This window comes from Metopolophium dirhodum, chromosome 1, assembly GCF_019925205.1.
Source record: "Metopolophium dirhodum isolate CAU chromosome 1, ASM1992520v1, whole genome shotgun sequence".
Classification (NCBI taxonomy): domain Eukaryota; kingdom Metazoa; phylum Arthropoda; class Insecta; order Hemiptera; family Aphididae; genus Metopolophium; species Metopolophium dirhodum.
The window spans coordinates 37,549,644-37,569,510 of record NC_083560.1 but is presented as its reverse complement, the minus strand read 5'-3'; the positions used below and the strand labels follow the sequence as shown (position 1 = coordinate 37,569,510).

The 19,867-nt window shown below is 32.9% G+C and overlaps 1 protein-coding gene, 1 long non-coding RNA gene and 1 pseudogene across 2 annotated transcripts; all 3 read left to right on the top strand.

Annotated features, from left to right (window-relative positions):
• The first annotated feature begins 1,308 nt into the window (after positions 1-1,308).
• On the top strand, positions 1,309-2,967 carry LOC132937778 (uncharacterized; annotated as a pseudogene).
• A 2,766-nt stretch (positions 2,968-5,733) lies between these two features.
• LOC132934547 (uncharacterized) lies at positions 5,734-6,649 on the top strand. Its single transcript, XR_009663040.1, has 3 exons — positions 5,734-5,849; positions 6,024-6,133; positions 6,539-6,649. It is a non-coding gene; the product is annotated as an uncharacterized LOC132934547 (long non-coding RNA).
• A 3,218-nt stretch (positions 6,650-9,867) lies between these two features.
• Positions 9,868-11,239, top strand: LOC132937025 (uncharacterized). The gene has a single exon (XM_061003847.1). The coding sequence runs from the start codon at positions 9,869-9,871 to the stop codon at positions 10,604-10,606; it is 738 nt and encodes a 245-aa protein (XP_060859830.1). The 5' UTR covers position 9,868; the 3' UTR covers positions 10,607-11,239.
• Positions 11,240-19,867: the final 8,628 nt, after the last annotated feature.

The window sequence follows — 19,867 nt, the reverse complement described above, 5'->3', positions numbered from 1 at the left end:
AACTCAAAAGGTCCATTTCGTTGTCCAAATTCATTTATCCAATTTCATGATAATATTAATAGTTTATCGATTACCTTTTATCTAAGTATTGTTTTTCAACAATAACAACCATTGTTTCGTTTTATATAAATAGGGTCTATTAGTGCTAAGTCTTTAGTCAGTTATTATACTCTCAGAAAGTAACATAGCGCTACAGTGTATTTCACAAAGCTTGGTACGAGTACATTGTATAACGTGTAACGTCACAGCATTTTTTGCATTAATATTATTATATCACCAACATACCTGTACCCATATTGCCACTAATGAGCACACCTTAATTATATATTATTATGATTATCGCGCGCTAATGCAGAAGTGACCGCAGTATTATGTAATAATTGTCCCCTGGCCCCCACAAACCCGCAGTGTACGGTGTCCACATGTCGCCACACACGGCCCCCGTTGCCATCGGCGCTTTCGTCGCGTCCGGTGGCACCGCACCGGCGGAACAATACTGTACACCCCAAAAATCTAATGTATTCCCGCAATATGACGACACTGACCTGCCCCACTCAACACAAAAAAGCTCCGCCGCCGGCATAAGACCACCGCCGTCGCCGGGTCTCCGTCTCAATACACTTTTTCACCTACGCTCTACCTGGCTGGTACTGGTGGCTCCACACCTGCTCGGTCGAGACCTTTTACCCGTCTGTTCGACAATCGACACAACCACCCAGGAACCACGCGGCACACAGGCCTTTTCGACCCACCAACGGACTTCTTGAATATACACCAACTGCCATCAACATTTTCGACGCCTATAGTCATCCACCATGATGGGCTAAGTCCACCACGAGGGCCCGGGCGGCGGCCGACAGCTGTCAACATCGACCATGCATGCTGCACGCTCATCAAGTCGTAATATACCTACTTTCCCCTGTTCCCCCTTTACCAGCACGTTTTCCCGGTAACCCTGCGAGGACCCACCATGAGTGATATGGTGCGTCGCCTCCCGTGGGCCGGGAAAACATGCGACAAATTATATATGATTTTGTAATTGCCATGTGCCAATATATCTCGTTCATAACCTTCGCGTCATACTTATTATTATTTTGATATCATTTCCCCTAAATTAATTAAATCCTCGGCATTTAGTTGTCGTTGCGTGTACAAAGCCTGTGAGCTCCACCGACTTGGCCCTCGGGTCATCACGCGGTGCGGCTCACAGGTCGCGACAAAAGTGCTCCCCTTTTGTCGTGGGTGGTTTACGGAGCCCTAAAAAGCTCCGGATTCTCACAAACGACTTAAGTATATTATGTCTTTCATATGCAAAACAACCGAAAACGTAAACATGGATTCACCGGTCGAACAATCCACAAGTGGATTACAAAAACGGAAGGCCGACCGCGCAGCAACAACGAAGAACAAACGAGTCAAGCGTTCTCCTTCAGCGTCCCCTATACCGGAAGCAGTGGAGACTCCCTCAGTTCGAGAGACTCTAATGACGATCAATTTAGTGGATCTGAAAGCATGGACTCAAACGAATCTAAAAATGAATTTGGACAACGAAATGGACCTTTTGAGTTTCTTAGAAATCTTGTTTCCGACACAGACGAACGAATTTCCGGTAATAACTCTAATATTTATAATATTCATAATATGTCCGCGTACGGTGTTGGAGACCGTCATTCACCCGAAGCAATGGATGGACCCGAGGATACAGACAGTATGGGACAAAATTATGATTTTGAGTTCAGTGACGATGACCACACTATACCAACGCATGAGGAAGAGTATGATGAAGGACTTAACCAACTTGGACGTGCAATGGCTTCTAAGTTTGTATCAGGAATCCATAGATATGTTTCCAGAGTCATTGTGCCGAGTGGAGTTGGGGGAGTTCAAGCATGTTTGCGAGAACTGGACAGCCTTATTGATCGATACCCCCCCCAGCCACTATTATATCATCAGTTCCCACGACGACCACGTCCACATCAGTCACATCTGTGGATACTCCTCGAACTGTTGCCGGTGCTCCTTCCTCATTCGAGGCACATTTTGGAGCAAAGACGGACGACGTGGACTTCGTCGGGTATCTCGAGCAGTCGATCTCGGGCCAGGGGATTGGCGAAACATATTGCGATACCTATCTTCGGGCGGCAGAGTCCTCTATCGCATTGGAGGCTTCCGAGAAGATGGACGATTACTTGATAGACATCAATATTTATCAGTACGTTTTATGGAAGTATATATTAATACTCAGACATAATTTTTTAAATAGGAAAAGCATATTGTATAATAAAATATTCAATAAAAAAATTTTTAATTTACGTAACGAACATGATGACATTATAAGTAATATTAATGACATAACTAATAGCGTTGAATTAAATAATTTTTCACGTGTGTTAAACATAAATATGAAACTAGCTTATTGGTCTTTCAACCAACTATTAAATATAGATTATAAAAAATTGTATTTATCTACAAACAATTACGGTTATAATTTTTGTAAAAATATGATAATTAATTTATTAGAGCCGAATGAGACAACAAGTAATATTATCTGTTCGACCTGTGGCATGTATCATGATAAGCAAAATAATAAAGAATCATATAGAAAAATGCATCGTATGTACAAACTGTGCACGTACGAACAATGTGTAGATAGAATAAGTACTTGTTGTAAATTAAATATTTTATAAAATGTTACAGGCGCAAAGATATATGGGACAAACCGAAAGGGGACTACTGGCTGGGTGCGATGGCGAGGTGTCGTGGGACGTTTCCTGCCGACCACAAAGCCGTAATGTACACATCGAAGGTGATTCGGATGCTGGGGGAAAAAATGAACAACTTAAAACATATAAAAAAAATCCGAAAGACACCTGGGTTCGGCCGGAAAACGGCCCGATAAGTATCACCGAACTATTATACCAATATCCATGTTGTCCACCCGACGCTTATAAAAATATTAAAGAATATTATATATATTATATATTATATTATGCCTAGTCGACTATTTTTCCTATATCCCTGGCCGGCGGTTGAATGCACCGTGCGGAATTCGGTGGACAGCAGCACATCAATAGTTTGTATAAGAAAACATCGCTGACCCGTCAATTTTTTTTTATTCGATCACTCATTGGCACAGTTCTTAGTCTGTTTTCATAATTTCCAATAAAGTTATCAATTTCTGAATCAGAGTCTATATATATATATATATACTTAAGTATATACTCTGTAACGATGATCGTAATCGACATCGTACATTACTCCCTACGTTGAGCACGGCTAATATGCTGAGTGTTAATAATGACAAAAATGAAATGTGTATATATATATGAAATATATATTATGCTGACGCGATGTTTAGCTCACATCGTGTAAATAACCAACCGGGACGCCTGGCGGGAGTCAGTTATGATAGAGTCTACAGTGAGGTAGTCGATAGAATATGGTCGGCGGTTGATAGTTGGATGGTCAAGAATGAAGAGTCATAGTCGGTGGTCGATAGTGGAACTCGAGGGCTGACAACGACCTGAAGAGGACCTGCGGGCGACCAGCTCAACCCACATTTGGACTTTGGCACCCACGACACACTATGGCCCGATCTGTAGCCCGGAGTTATAATTTATAAGTATACTTTCAATGTTGTAACGTGAATCGTGGACCCCCCCAAGCGCATATATATGTATATATACATATACCACAGTATATACCTATATATACTATAGTATATACCTATACATACTAAAGTATAAACTCTATACATACTAACTGACGAGTTCACCGTGAATAATATGCATAGTATCGCACCCGGTCTCGACGTTAGGTATAGAATTATATGTCTGCATGCTTAGAAGTCCGATTTCAGATTTGTCGCCCACTTCTATGGGTGGGAAAAAATGGCATTCTAATTCCGAGCTGTTTCCGCACAGTGATAGTGTCTGTGATGGCATGTTGTTGACGATAATATTATATATATATATATATATATATATCTTAATAATAATAATAATAATATTATAATTATTGCTTGTCGGTTAAAAATTTCAAACATAAATGTCCGCAGTTGAAAGTATTGTATGCTTGATGACGTTCGTAATTATATTCGATGACGCAGCCTTTGAAATACTTCACTAGTTGCGGCGGCGGACGAAGGTCACCGTAGCTGTCGTAATAAAAAACTGATTTCCCGATTTTTTTATAACACACCCAATGCGTGCCTTTATTTTTTTCAAAGTCGATGTTAACGACCGCGCTTTCCGTGTGATTAGGTTTTTTTTTTTTTTTCAAAGTCGAGGTTAACGACCGCGCTTTCCTTGTGATTAGATCCTGCGGCGGATAACCTGTCTATGCAATATACACTTCTGAAATGACGTATTTTCTTAAATTTAGCGTATTTAACAATTTCGAAATCATAAAGAGCGCGATTGGGTAAAATTAGTTTTTTTTTGATCTCGACGATTTTTTAGCAGTATTTGTTTTCGTCGATTTGCGCTGAACTGTAGATATTGACGGGGTCGACGAAAGTCCACCTTGACGTGGTGACCTCGCCCGACCGGACACTTGTCCGGCGCTAAGAGACTTTCAACTGTCCGGAGCAGGCCGACTCCAGGCATCTAACCTAGGCATGAAAATGCAACCGCCGGTCCAGCCCGCCGGCGGCCAGAGGGAACAGGGCTATCAGAGGGCGATCCCCTCAAAAATCCAAATATGAACACACCTAACAAAAATGACGATGTAGTCAACATTATATTTTCAAACGCAATCAAACACCATGTACGGCTAAAAGTAAAGCGGTGAATATGTGGTTGTATCGTAACTATCATCAGCTTTCATTGGGTTGCGGTGACGTGGAATATTCACAAATCGAAAGAATTTTAAAATCATTACATTTCAAATGTGTCTACGTCAAAGGCGCGGAAAAACGTAAGATTATACAAGATTTCATTCCGGAAGTCGATGTCATCGATTTGGGCGTGGATCACGACTGCCCTCGATTAAATCAGCCGGATCAACTTTATATGTCATCTACTGACGATAATTACGATGATAATAATAATAATAATAATAATTCTATTAATTATAATATTAACTATTCTCACAATCGTGTTGAAAACTATGACCTAGGATCTCCGTGCTGTATATATCACATGGACTTAGATCGCACACAATGTACATATCATAGAGTTTATGCATTGCGCAAATGGCTTATAAATAATTCGTAGAATAATATTTGTTTTTGATTTTATATGATATTATAATGTTTAATTTTTCTATATAATATTATATTTTAATGAATAAACACATACATATTATATTATATACAGTCGTAGAGTTTTTTATTTGAACGAAAATGTTTACATCTATACATACACATACAACATAGTGCCATAATCGCGTGGTAATGCATAAACAATGCATATTGCACTGTTCGATCATCATTCATCAGCACTAATATTATCGATATATATATGTATATATATATATATATGCGGTGAGTCGGCACTCGGCATGTATGGCATTTGATCCCACATGCATAAGACAACGAATCGTGAAAAAAAGTATGCAATCACCGCAATTTTTGTTGAATTGCTAATAATATTTATCGGGCAATGGGGTGTCATTGTTCCGCCCGCCCGTCAAAGTATGGCAATGCAGGATCATTTTCACACGCACAAGGATCGTTGCGGTCGAATATAGCGTGATCAAGGGGGGTGGTGGGGTGTAAGTGTCTCTGCTGCCATTAAGTTAATTAAATTGCAGTGAATTATAATTCAGTCGTCTTCGTCAACCAAATACGTGAACAACCTGCACTGATTTATTTTTATTATATCATCAGCCACACCACGTTATATAAAGTGAGTTACTTATTTAATTTATTGTACAATAATAATAGTATTAATAATTTATTAATATTATTATATATTATATGACATTATATCGTATATGGTTTACAGATATAATTTTCTGTACACAAACATCCTTTTTTATATAAGATAATAGTAACTAAAATAGTAATATTTACTACCTAGATTCAAATTCGTAATCATTATCATCGTCATTATCATCATCATCATCATCACCGACATTCACATTAGCAGTATATTGTCAAGTTTTCACCAGTCGCGAAATAATATAATAAGTGAGTTTTATTTGTTTTATTTATTTATTGCGGGGCATTAATTTATTATTATTATTATTATTATATACACTCACATCGTATAATACTAATTAGAAGTTCAACCCGTATTAGTTAATTTTCTATGAATAATTATTTTATGTCAGATACTAAAAAATTAACGTTGCGTTAAATAATAACACAGGGACGTACTGGGGATAAGAAGAAAAAAAAAACTCTATTATAAATATTTTATACAATTTCACTAAACGGGGATTAACTGCATCTAAGTTTGTTTGTTTTTTGTAAAATATTTTAGCACATGTTAAATAATTATATTATATTATACCCGATTTAACCTAATATCCTATATAACGTCCTGTAAGTGTGTAAATGATTTATTTATTTAATTATTTTTTAAAACATTAGATCGTAAGATGGCGTTCCTGAAATCTCTCCAAAAACAAGCCATCAATTTGAACAAATCAGTTGGAGACTTGGTAGTTGATGAGCCCTATGTTATACGGGCAATGAAGGAGGTGGTAACAAAATATGGGCTGTCCATAGCGTGCCAGCTGATGGACAACACTTCAGGTGGTGTCATAAATATATTTTTGCCAAAATACATCACCATCACAAAGGCAGAGGCTGAAGAATATAATATTGGAAAATTACCTATATCTTTAATTTTTCGCGGAAAAACTAATGGCCGGTTTATTATAGACTTCGAATAAAGTCTATAATAAATCTGGTTAAGAAAAAAATATTTAACAATAATTTCCTGCTTAACTTGTAATAAAAAAAAAATATATACATATATAGAAATGAGTTTCAATTTATTTTTATTTTAAGGTTATATATTAATTATAATAATAATAATACATATTAGGTATCTGATAGAAAAAAAAATATAAGTATAATATGCATATATATATATATATATAAGTATTCTACACTTATTAGAATTATCTGATATGCTGAACATAGGTATAAGATTGTTTCAAATAAAAAACATTTTATTTTATATTTAGGCATACATATTATATTATTTCTAAATAATATTTTTCAAAGTATAACTATATATATATATATATATATATATTTTTTTTTATAGGAATCTTAGCAGAAATGTTTTATTTATACATAGCCTCCACACTATATAATAATAATAATAATAATTATTATTATTATTATTATGTTTAATTACATAAATTGGTTAGAAATATATTTTAATTCAATAATAATATTTATAATAATAATAATAATCTTTCAGATGATTTTAATAATGATAATAATATAATAGAGTGTTACCTAATATTCTATTGGTGAAGAATATTATTTGAAATAAAAAAAAAAATGTATTTTATTTGATATATTTATAGGTATTTTCCCAACAGGATATATTTTTTTAATATTTCCAATATTTTCCCAACAGGATTTTTTTTGTTAAAGTCTCCCATTGAAATCTTTGTAACATTTTTTCCTCCAATGCACTTCATCTTCATTAAGTAGATACCACGATTGAGCGTCTTCTGAAAAATATAATGCATGGATTTAAAAAATCATAGTATTTTTTTTTTTATATATATCAAGCAAGTCTTACTGAAATGTAGTATCTCGGTGTCTAATAAAAACTTACACAATCAATAAATTAAACTTTCCGGTAATTGAAAACGCATCATCAAATTATAAACATGATAGTATGGTGTATGATTGGACATATTCCAACGGTTTATTTACCAGAATTTGAAATTTTGATAAAAAAAAACTGTTGAAATCAAAAGAGTTTCAACCATACAACATAATAGAAGGTGAAATTGAGATGATGTTTTTAGGTTACTGGAAGTTAGATACTCAAGACTTGAAAAACTATGATGAAGGTATAAGTCGTGAGGATAAAAAAAATGTTCTATCCCACATAATATATAAAATAAATAAAAAAATAAAGGATGTCAGGTAATATATATATATAAATAAACAGTACTACTATATATAGGTATATACTATAGTATGTATAGAGTATTTACTATACTATATATACTACAGTATGTATAGAGTATATACTATAGTATATATATAAATATATAGACTTTGATTCAGAAATTGATAACTTAACCAGCAATATCGTTTTGGAAAATGTACAATATCATGGCACTAACGTTGACAAAAATTATATTTATTATGTTAATAACGATAATGATTATTTAAAAGATAATAATATAAAAATGTACAAAAATGCGATAAATGAAAAATATTTGGGTCTATTAAGAAAAAAATATGACGAGATTAGAATTTTAAACATAAAAGATAAACAATATCAGCTTCAATGTATTAAACAATTTGTATACATAAAATATACATTAGTAGAATACGAGGAACAGATAAATAAGTTTAAATGCTCAAACTACTGTAGTAAAATTACCAATGTATTACAAAAAATTGAAAAAATAAACAATATAATTATTACAATTCAACCGTCTCAGTTGGGTGGGACGTTAAAAACTTACACAATCAATAAATTAAACTTTCCGGTAATTGAAAACGCATCATCAAATTATAAACATGATAGTATGGTGTATGATTTGACTTATAGATATATTCCAACGGTTTATTTACTATAATTGGAAATTTTGATAAAAAAAAACTGTTGAAATCAAGAGAATTTCAACCATACAACATAATAGAAGGTGAAATTGAGATGATGTTTTTAGGTTACTGGAAGTTAGATACTCAAGACTTGAAAAACTATGATGAAGGTATAAGTCGTGAGGATAAAAAAAATGTTCTATCCCACATAATATATAAAATAAAAAAAAAAAATAAAGAATGTGAAGTAATATATATTTAAATAAACGGTACTACTATATATAGGTATATACTATATAGTATGTATAGAGTATTTACTATACTATATATACGTATAAACTACAGTATGTATTGAGTATATACTATAGTATATATATTGTCGTATATTGTAAACAGTCGTCACTATAATGCACACATAACATAGGTGGGAACATTATATTATAAATTGTTGACATAGGTCAGGCCAATGAAACAAGATGTGCTGAGGCAGCAATAATTATATTACTATATAACACCGCCGTACGCGAAGGCACACGGAGTCCCGTTGTCGCTGGTATTACGGCGATGACGTGGGTACTACTATTGTACGAGTAATTCGGCAGTCGTGGTATAGACTAAGTATTTTAAATAATTATTGAATTATTTATGTTTGTTTTATATTTTAATAAAAGTGTTTCCGACCCGAAAATGATATGTTTTATTTGAGTAGCCACACGATTCTACGTACGCTTTAAATCTGATCTGAAACCGGTTAATTTATGGTCGTTGAGGATTGAAAGGCCAAACAGTAAGGTAGCGATATCGACGTCTAGAGAGCCAAACTGTAACCGGTTAATTTATGGTCTTTTGGTTACTCAAGTGTCGGTAGAGGTGTATCACTGAAAAGTGCATACACGACAATATATATATATAGACTCTGATTCAGAAATTGATAACTTTATTGTAAATTATGAAAACAGACTAAGAACTGTGCCAATAAGTGATCGAATAAAAAAAATCTAAGTCGAAAAATTTAACTTTTCTTAAAACTCTAACCAGCAATATCGTTTTGGAAAATGTACAATATCATGGGACTAACGTTGACAAAAATTTTATTTATTATGTCAATAACGATATTGATTATTTAAAATGCATATGACTAAAAATTCTATGTATTTGTTAATGGACAAAATAATGACCAAATATTTTATATGGCCAGATTTAAATAACTGTAAAGTAGTGGATAAAATATTTGTTTGTGGATTTAATGAAATTATACATAATTGTGACACGGACCCCACATGTGTAACAGAATTACTAAAAAATTCTTTAACTAAACCACCTCAATGTGATACTTATATCTCTGAATTCAAAACAGAAATTTGGTATCCCTCATTTTTCAAAAATCATTGGTTTTTCGTATGTGAAAAACCCACTACAATTACTATAATTTGTAATAAACAGTCTTTCACTCAAAAAATTAAAGTTAAAAGTTCTGGAAAGTTATACTTGAAGTCTGGGTGTATTGCTTACACCTCGAAAGGTGTACTAAAAACTGAACAAGTATTAAATCAAACATATTTCTCAATTCCAGTAGACTTATCTCTTACAAATGATTCATGCTGTAATGTATTCAATTTTTCTAATCAGGCCTATCCCAAACCTATCCACTTCGATGAAATAAAAAATATTAAATTTAATAAAGATGCGTTCAATACAATAAATAAACAATTAGACCAACAAGATATGTTAATAAATTCGCTTATTGTAGATAAAACGTATGAATTTATATACACAAACAAATATTTAGTTGTCATAATAATAGTTTTTTTAATATATTTTATAGCAAAATTTTATTTAAATAGGAAAGCAAAAAAATTAGCTATAGAAAACATTAATTTAAGTTACAATCCTCCAAGTTCTAAAAATTAATTTAGTAAAAGTTCTTAGTACGTATACCTGATATTATATATTATTATATAATTGTCAAATACCATTCACAACATTTATATTATTTTTTCGGAAGTTAATAATTAGTATGTAGGTATATGTTTATCTTACTTTTTTCTACACTTATATATTGTATAAATGTTCTTGTATAAATATATTTTATTTTATAACATACTTTAATGAAATTGTTCAAATAATCGAATGTATAATCGGATTGAAATGCATCACCTTTATAAATTCAATTTTATTTGTTACTTTTAAAGTAATTACTAATTTGTATAGTTGTGTTGTAAAGATATCTAATACACTAATTATTTTATGATTTGCCTTGGCAATGAGCACCCTCACTTGTTTATTAGATATTAAAAAAAAAATTGTATTATTACTATTATGTACCTAAAAATTTTAATATATATGTCTCATTATATACTATATCGTGTGTTTTTTATTATTACTATTATCTCTATAAAATTGCTACTTGTAAAGTTGGGTAACTGAAACACCCACTTAGGTTGAATTTATATATTTTTGTACATTATATTGGGCTCACTGCCCGTAATAAATAAATAATAATAAAATAATGAGTTTTAGTTTTTATAAATTCTTATATTTTTAACACAATAAATATTATATGTTATTTAAAGAGGGAAAAACTATGATTGATAATATAATTTTTTTTAGTCCGTCATTATTATTGTGACTTAATGTAATAAGTAACCTTTCATGTTTTCGCTTTAATCGTGATAGTGAATACACGGTGCACATAATATAAACTTCAAATAGTTTAGTTAACGTCAATATAAATTATTATTTAAAAGTTATTGCTTATAGCTTAAAACCTTAATGTTACAATTAATGTAAAAAATTATGATTTAGTAAATATATATTGTATACACTGTACAAGCAGTTACAATATAAATTATTATAGTTTATGTTTATATATTATAACGAAAATGTTATTAAAAAACTAATTAGTCGACTACTTATTTTAAATGTAAAATTATGAATTTGTGAATAAAAATATTATAAATAATATACCTGTTGCATTTTGCTGTTTTGGGTTTCATAGAAGGTAATATAAATATCAATTTTTTCACTTGCTATTAGATATAGCCTAGATTCTTATAGAAGTTTAATATTTTAAATAGAAACATTATTATAATTATTAACTATATAGAGAATGATACACCAAGCATGCTCAACACTATTTTTTCCTTTAATAATGGATTATTCAAATTTCGTTTTGGATTTTTTTTAAATTTACCTACTATCAGACAATTTTTTTAATTCTTCAATTTGTTTGTAATACTTGAATGGCGATACAAGCTTCTGTTTTTTTCAAATGAGAAATTCAGTTGATTTACATAATTAAAAATTCGAATGGTTAAATTCTTAGTTATTAAAATATTTGTACCAAGGATAATGGCCATTAAAAATGGTTTAACAATAATATAAAATGGACGTAATATTGGAACTAGTATTTATCATAATTGGGCCATATTTACAAATTGGCTGCAACACGTTTGGGCACTAAAATGTAAAATGTATATTCCTTTGTTTAAAAAAGTATATAAGATATGTACATACCTCCATAATATATATATATACAAATATACATATATATCAAAATAATATAGGTAACATATATAGCTAAGTATATACTGTATATTTGTATATACCTTTAACCCAGCGCGACGGTAGTGGCGCGAAGCTAAGTAAAAAAAAAAGCGGAGCGGTTACTACCGTAGTACATTACACGAGCACGATAATAATAACCACATTGGGGACTTCCTACGATAATAAATATTATAGTAGAAAGCTATAAAAAGCGTAATCACAGACGTTACGAAAATATCGAAAATCTATTTATCTGTAATTTCCAAAGTTGTATTAATAGTGTAACAAAATGCAATACGTACCTATCCATATTTATTTCACTATAAGTCCATATCAGACAATCAGTCCGTAATCGCTTGTCGAGTACACAAGTACACAAGTACACAAGTGCTAAAGTAAATATTCTTACCATGAACTCCATAGATGATATATTTGTAACAAAACGAGGAAGACGATGTGTACTGATACAGGGATATAAGCTAAGTGAAAATAAACAATTGATAGACCAAACTTTTCACTTCAGATGTACAAATCGTAAATGTAACGTAACAGCAATCATTGGTGAGAAACTTGATTTAATAATTTCACAAAAAAATGATCACAATCATCCGGCCACTTCTAAAAATATTTTAAATCGACAAAAAATAATGTCTACACTTAAACGAAAGGCCATTGATTATGTGTTTACTAAACTAAATAAAATAATCAGAAAAGTACTTAAATATCAAACTACTGTTAATATAAGTCATTCAAATGTGCGTTCGTTTAGGAAATCTATGTATAAAGCTAGGTGAAAACTAATATTAACTATTCCTAAATCAATAGACGAGGCTAAGCATCAACTGTTTTCAAATCAAAACGATATCATTGCTAATAATAACGAACAATTTCGTTTTATGAAAAATAATGAAAGCATACCAATATTCACTTGTTATACAAATTTAGTTATGTTGTGTGAAGTACGTGAAATTTTTGCTGATGGTACTTTTACATATTGTACGTCATATTTGTATCAACTATATACAATCCACATATTACAAAACAATTATTATCTGGCTATGATTAATTGTTTTTTAAATTCGAAATCAACTGATAAATATAAGGAAATGTGGACATTAATTAAAGAACCTTGTAAAAAATTAATTAACAAAGAAATACAAATTAACAAAATACATTTGGATTTTGAAAAAAGTGCACATATTGCAATCGAAGAATCGTTTCCAACGGTACACATTATTGCGTGCCAATTTCTTTTGTGTCAAAGCTGGTATCGTAAAATCCAATCAAATAATTATTTACTTAATCAGTATAAAAATAATACAGAGTAGGGTTATGGCTAAAATATTTTTTTGGTCTAGCATTCTTACCACCTGAAAAAGTTGATGATGGTTTTGTTGAGCTCGTTTCTATAGCTCCTACAGATAACCATACGTTTACTGATTATATTTTAGAAAATTATATTAATAAATTCCAGCTGGCATGGCCACGATCACATTTTAACTAATAAATATTTTCATATAATTTACGAAAAAAATACTCAAAATCATAGCTAGAATACCTAGCCAGAAGCGGAACCAGCCATTCGAGATTGAATTTGAACTTTTCGGCAATAAATTTATACCATAACTTCCTATCTAACATATGGTATAAATAGCAAAAATCACTCATTTTACCCCTGCAATTTCGGCAATTATTTCTAAAATTGTTGTAAACACTGCATGTAGACGTTAATAAGTTTCCTATATAGCGTTGTGTGAAAATAATTATGTACTACTTCTAAGACTGAAAAAAAAAAATCGTACTAATATTAAATATATGTATATATTTACTTGAACCAGAGTCCATTGTATTTGAATTGAGTGTCACAGAAATAAAAATAAAAATATTAGATACAAACACTTTGAATACTACTGAATTGGAAAAATCGATAGATTTTTATAAGAAAAAAATAATTGATACAATTTTAATCAGAGAAATAAAAATATCAGATACAAACACTTTGATAGTTTGAATACTACTGAATCGGTAAAATCAATAGATTTTTATATGAAAAAAGGATTTGATATAATTTTAGTAGTTATACAATAAGAGGTCCCGTTATACCCTAATAATCTGTTAAACCCTGGCAATACTATACAGAAAAATGTTATATGACTTGATATATTATAACTAAATGTAAGTATTTTGAAAAAAAAGAGTTCAGTGGGTAGGGACATGATTATTTGAATAAACATGTGTGATATATCTACATTGTATTAAATGTACCCAAATCCGTGCATATACGATTATAAATAACCTCATGCTCTCATGTATACATTTTTAATCGATTTTTTAATTCTAGTAATTTATTTACAGTTCATTTATCTCATTAAATATTCGATCAGCTAATACACCTATTTCTACTGCTCCTATATTTACAGGTATAAAACCGTTAATTCTTCTTAGCTCATTCATACTTGTTCATAACTGTAAGCGACGCCCACAAATTTCAAATTTTTTAAAGTCTCTTATATAGTCCAGCATGGTAGGTTTATCGAGTTTATTTAATGTTCACATTGAATATCATTTGGTGGTGGAAACATCTACATGTCCCTGCAGGGATGTTGCATGTAGCTACATGTCCGTTAACGCTTACAATTGTTTGACTATAGGAGGGTTAGTGCGTGTAGCCATATGTTCGTTAAGGCTGTGGGTGTTTACAAACAGATATGTATATATTTTACAAATAATTTTCGGAATATAATATTTAAAGTGGAGGACAATATTACATAAACATTAGATTAAAGTAATGCGATAACATAGATATGATAACACAGATATGATAACGCAGATATGATAACATAGATATGATAACGCAGATATAAGTCATGCACGTTGGCGACATATTTTATTACAAGTTAAAGAAGGCAAGTAATTATTAACTGGGGGAGTTCGCGGGGTAGCGGTGGCGGAGGGATCTACCGTCGGCGGCGGGTTCTGCCGTCCGGTGTCAGAGTTCTTTTCGAGAGCATAGGAAAACGCCTGCAGGTTCTGGTTCTAGAACTGTTTTTTTTTATCCTACTTACTGTCGGCTGTACTACGTTCGGATAAAGAATTACTTTTTTCGTAAGCTATATCGTGGTCTCTAAACGCAGAATCTAAACCGTTTATACCGGTCTGTCTGAGAGCAAGTCTTTTTCCTAAATTAGTCACTGGTCCACAGTACTGATAACCTGGTAAATGTAATTCAACTGGTAAACTATTTATTATAGTGTTCAGGATACCTGCACCGCTATTGGACTTGGCCTTCCGACGTAGTAACATTACATGAGCACATCGAACGATGGGCACGCGTATTTATACAATGTGATTCATCAGGCAAGACATAAAACTCCAAGTAGATAATATCGATCCGTTATCGCTATGCAATACCACCTAAGCATGGGCCGCTGTTTCCGAATTCTATCAGGGCGTTGATTGTAGGACCATCGGGGTGCGGGAAAACGAATCTTATTTTCACGTTATTGGTTCACGAGAACAGGATCAAATTCGAAAATGTATATTTTTATTCGAAAACACTGCATCAAGCCAAATAATAGACGTGTGTTATTTAGCCTAATCGTATTCACGTGTACCAAAACAATTGATTCGCTAATTTCATAGTTTTATTCAAGCAGGACGAAATGAATCTGAAACACGTTTACGACGAACATTGCTCGGGTGATATCAAATACAACGAGTTAAAAGATTTTTGCATGACGAGTTGGCATGGCGGTAGATTTGAATTTATTGCCATCAGTTTTGAACACGAGATTGAAACGGTCGCTATAGACACGGGTTCGACACATATGTTATTATATAATAAGCCGGTACGTCGAAATATAACACATTTGCCTGATATCGTGGGAAAGGTGTCACCGTCATCGTCGTTATTGGCGGATATTATTCAAGCAAGAATGAATATAAAAAAAAAATATTACACGCTGAAAACCGGCCGTTTTGAAACCGAATCACTAGTAAATAACACACTCAGTTCTATTATCGATCCTCTTAATAAAATACGCGACAATATCGATACCCCCCGCACACATTCATCGGTGCACCCGCCACAACCCCCGCCCGCGTCACCGACGCCCACCCATCGCCGCACCATCATCGTCGCCGCAGTCATCACCGCGATCGCTACCGGATGTCTACGATTTGAATGTACTATACGGACAGTGGCCAATAACTGAATTAGATAAAGTATACGCACCTAAAAAATTAAGAAGTGGTGAATATGTTTTGGGCAACAAAGAAATTCAATTTATTGATGATGAAATGCATATCCAAGATGATAACGGTTTTTATCCCATAACGCCCGGACTTATCGAGTTATTATTCACCAAGTCCCCAGCTGCTGAAAAATATTCACATGAAGATTTAAGTGCATATAAACGTATTTTAATTCTGACATCGGCGCACATGACAACAGACGGTACGCGTGTCCGCAGTTCCATAGGGGCTAAATATACGAAAGTAATTTCAAAACTGTTCGCGGTCAAGGACAAAAAGTCTGGTATAGTGGTATAAATATACGATTACAGAAACACATTATTGTATATTGGAACGATCCCAATGAGTTGGTCGATAGATTACGATTATTGTATTCGTCCCTCTCGGCGGGTAATACGGGCGTTCTTAACGAGATATTCTCGATTTGTGAATAATTGGTCGAGGCTGGTATATTGAAAAAAATTCCAAATGTCTATGCACGAGATCGCGGCCGAACTTCACGGAGCGGCAAGAAGAAGATACCCGCGACGTCGCATCATTGTTTACGGTAAAAGCGATTTATACCAAGCGGACCTTGTAGACATGCGTCAATATGCCGACGTGAATAAAAATTATAATTACATATTGACCGTAATTGATTGTTACACGAAATACGCTTTTGGAATCACATTGAGGACTAAACGTGGCGACGAAGTGTCTAAGGCTGCTAGTGTCATTTTTGCACAGAATAGACCTAACCTATTACACGTCGATCGGGGGCGTGAGTTTTACAATAAAAATTTCGAGGCTTTAGTAAACAAGTATAATATAAAAATGAATGGCACTTTCAGTGCTTTAAACCTTTAAAGGCTTCGATAATTGCGATCAATTAACAAATCTTTAAAAGCTCGAATGTTTAGACAATTCACTAGCAGAGGTTCTCATGATTGGACGTCTATTTTACCAGAGTTAATTAATGACTATAATAGTACGGTGCATACCACGATTGGTGTGACACCGTTACAAGCCAACGACGACCCGTCACGGGTAAAATTAAAAAACGTTGTCGCGAAAACCACAAAAATCAAGTTTAGCGTGGGTGACAAAGTTCGTGTTAGTGTGTACAAGGGCGTTTTCACCAAAGGATATTTACCCAATTGGTCTATTTACAATTATTAAAGTGAACAGGACTACGCCGTGTACATTCATCTTGCAGGATTATACGGGTGACAGGATAGCCGGCGGTTTCTACGCTGAATAAATACGTAAAACGAAACTACCTGATGATTATCTAGTGGAAAAAATAATTTGCACCAAAGGCCAGCGAGTATTCGTCCGCTGGTTAGGTTACTGACGAGCATAATAGTTGGATAATAAGTCCGATCTTAGAATATAAGTGCAGTTATCACAACGTCATGGATGTGTTCGGGGCGTCACCGTCTATTCAATTGAATAAGACAATCACCTACATGAAAGAAAAGTTTGTTGAAGAACTCGACTCCCACGTTAATTTGATTGGAATAAATTATTCAAAAATCATATTAAGTAATACTTATTGAGTGTCTTACAAACTTCTATTTATCAAATGAGAATACCTCTTTTTACTTTTAAATATTGGCTGAATAAACCAAAGTGAAATGGTGGGGGGGGGGGTTCTAAATTATTTGAAAAACAGTAGTTTGTACCTACTGTCACATAATTATTATAAATAATATGGTCTTCAAAGTTCAAGAGTACTTAAAAATGCCAATATACAGTATAGTTGAATAACATCATAATAATTTATAAGAAACTATCAATATATATGACCGTTATGTTTACTTTTTAAATGTAGATAGTATATATACCAGGTGCTCAATCTAAATATCTATATTAATAATTCCAAACAGTTTCAACTTCAAATATTTTTTTTATTTAATTTTACGTGATTTCTAAACAACATTTCTAAACAAAAAAATAAAAATATTATTACTATTTTTTTCGTTGTGATTTCTTAAGTTTTTTCAAGTTTTTGAATGACACCATAATTTTTTGATATCTTATTCCTAAGTAGAATAATATTTGGAGTATTTCTACAAAAATCAAATTTTGGGCAAGTAGGTATTCGTATTTTATTAGTTATATTTTATATTTCTTTCTTTATCAGTACTTTTTCTTGAAAAAATTTCTAAACTTTATTTGTATATTTAGCTTTATACGTACTTAGAACTTATACTCTATATTTTGTGTATTCTATAATTATAATAATTGTATCATATATTATATAATTACTCTCTTTCTCCAACACAAGCATTGCTTAAAGGAGAAAGATAATCGAAAATAATGTTACTCAATAATAATGTATGTATTTATGTCTTTTTCGATTTTATAAATAAAAAAAAAAAAAAAAATAAGTATTTATATTTTAGATTAGTGGAGTAGTGGGCAGTATTGTCCAAAACTTTATTTTTATAAATAGAGATACTGCGAAAAATTATTCTGATTTGGAATATGAAATAAATATGTACGTACCTAAAAAAAATATTATTAAAAAAGTTGTAAATTTTTTTTATAATGTACCTAACGTGGAAAATACCAGCGAAAACCGTGCTTTCAAGTCATCAACCCGAGAGTTGTACTCGTACAGTGACGTCGAGGGCGTGGCAGATCGTGATTTTACGGCACTTCTCGCCGAGGAGGACGGTTACGCGGGCAAGAACAGCGGTTTCGCATATCGTGCATTGACGGGATGCTTTTGGGGGTTTACGAGTACTCACCCATGGGTGGCTTGTCATACTTGGCACTCCCGAAAAGCATTTCAGATCAATAGGCTGTAATAAACCCTAAAATCATAGATCTACAATGCTTTAAGTGGGCGATTCTGGCGAAGCATGTGCCCCATGTTAACCGTATCAGACTAGGTGCAAATTATTTCTGCGAAGAGCACCACTATGATTTTTCAACGTTATCCGTCCCCACGCCCGTATCGGAGATAACATTATTTGAGCGAGCGAATCCCGGTACTTCAATTAACGTTTACGGCGTGAGAAAATGCAAAAATAATAAAAACAAAAAATCTACGACGGAATCGGCGGCGTACCCCCTGCGGGTGGTCGATGACGAACTACTGAATCATTTTGACTTACTCTTGATCACCGGCTCGGGGGAAAAAAATCACTACACTTATGTATCAAATTTTTCGAAAGTAGTCGCGAACATCGTTTATTTTTTTGCAAAAAGTGTTTCACCAGTTTTGACGACCAACCTTTGCGATATAAATTGCACGGCGAGGAGGTGTTGGCACGTCATCGCTTAGTTTGTGGCACCCACAATCCCATATTGCCTATATTGCCGCCGGAAGGGAGCACACTCGAGTTCAACGCGTTGTGTAAAACACAACGTCTGCCGTTCGTT

What these genes read in the sequence shown, in the direction of transcription:
- LOC132937025 (XM_061003847.1), top strand. Translation starts at nt 9,869, where the DNA reads ATGACCAAATATTTTATATGGCCAGATTTAAATAACTGTAAAGTAGTG.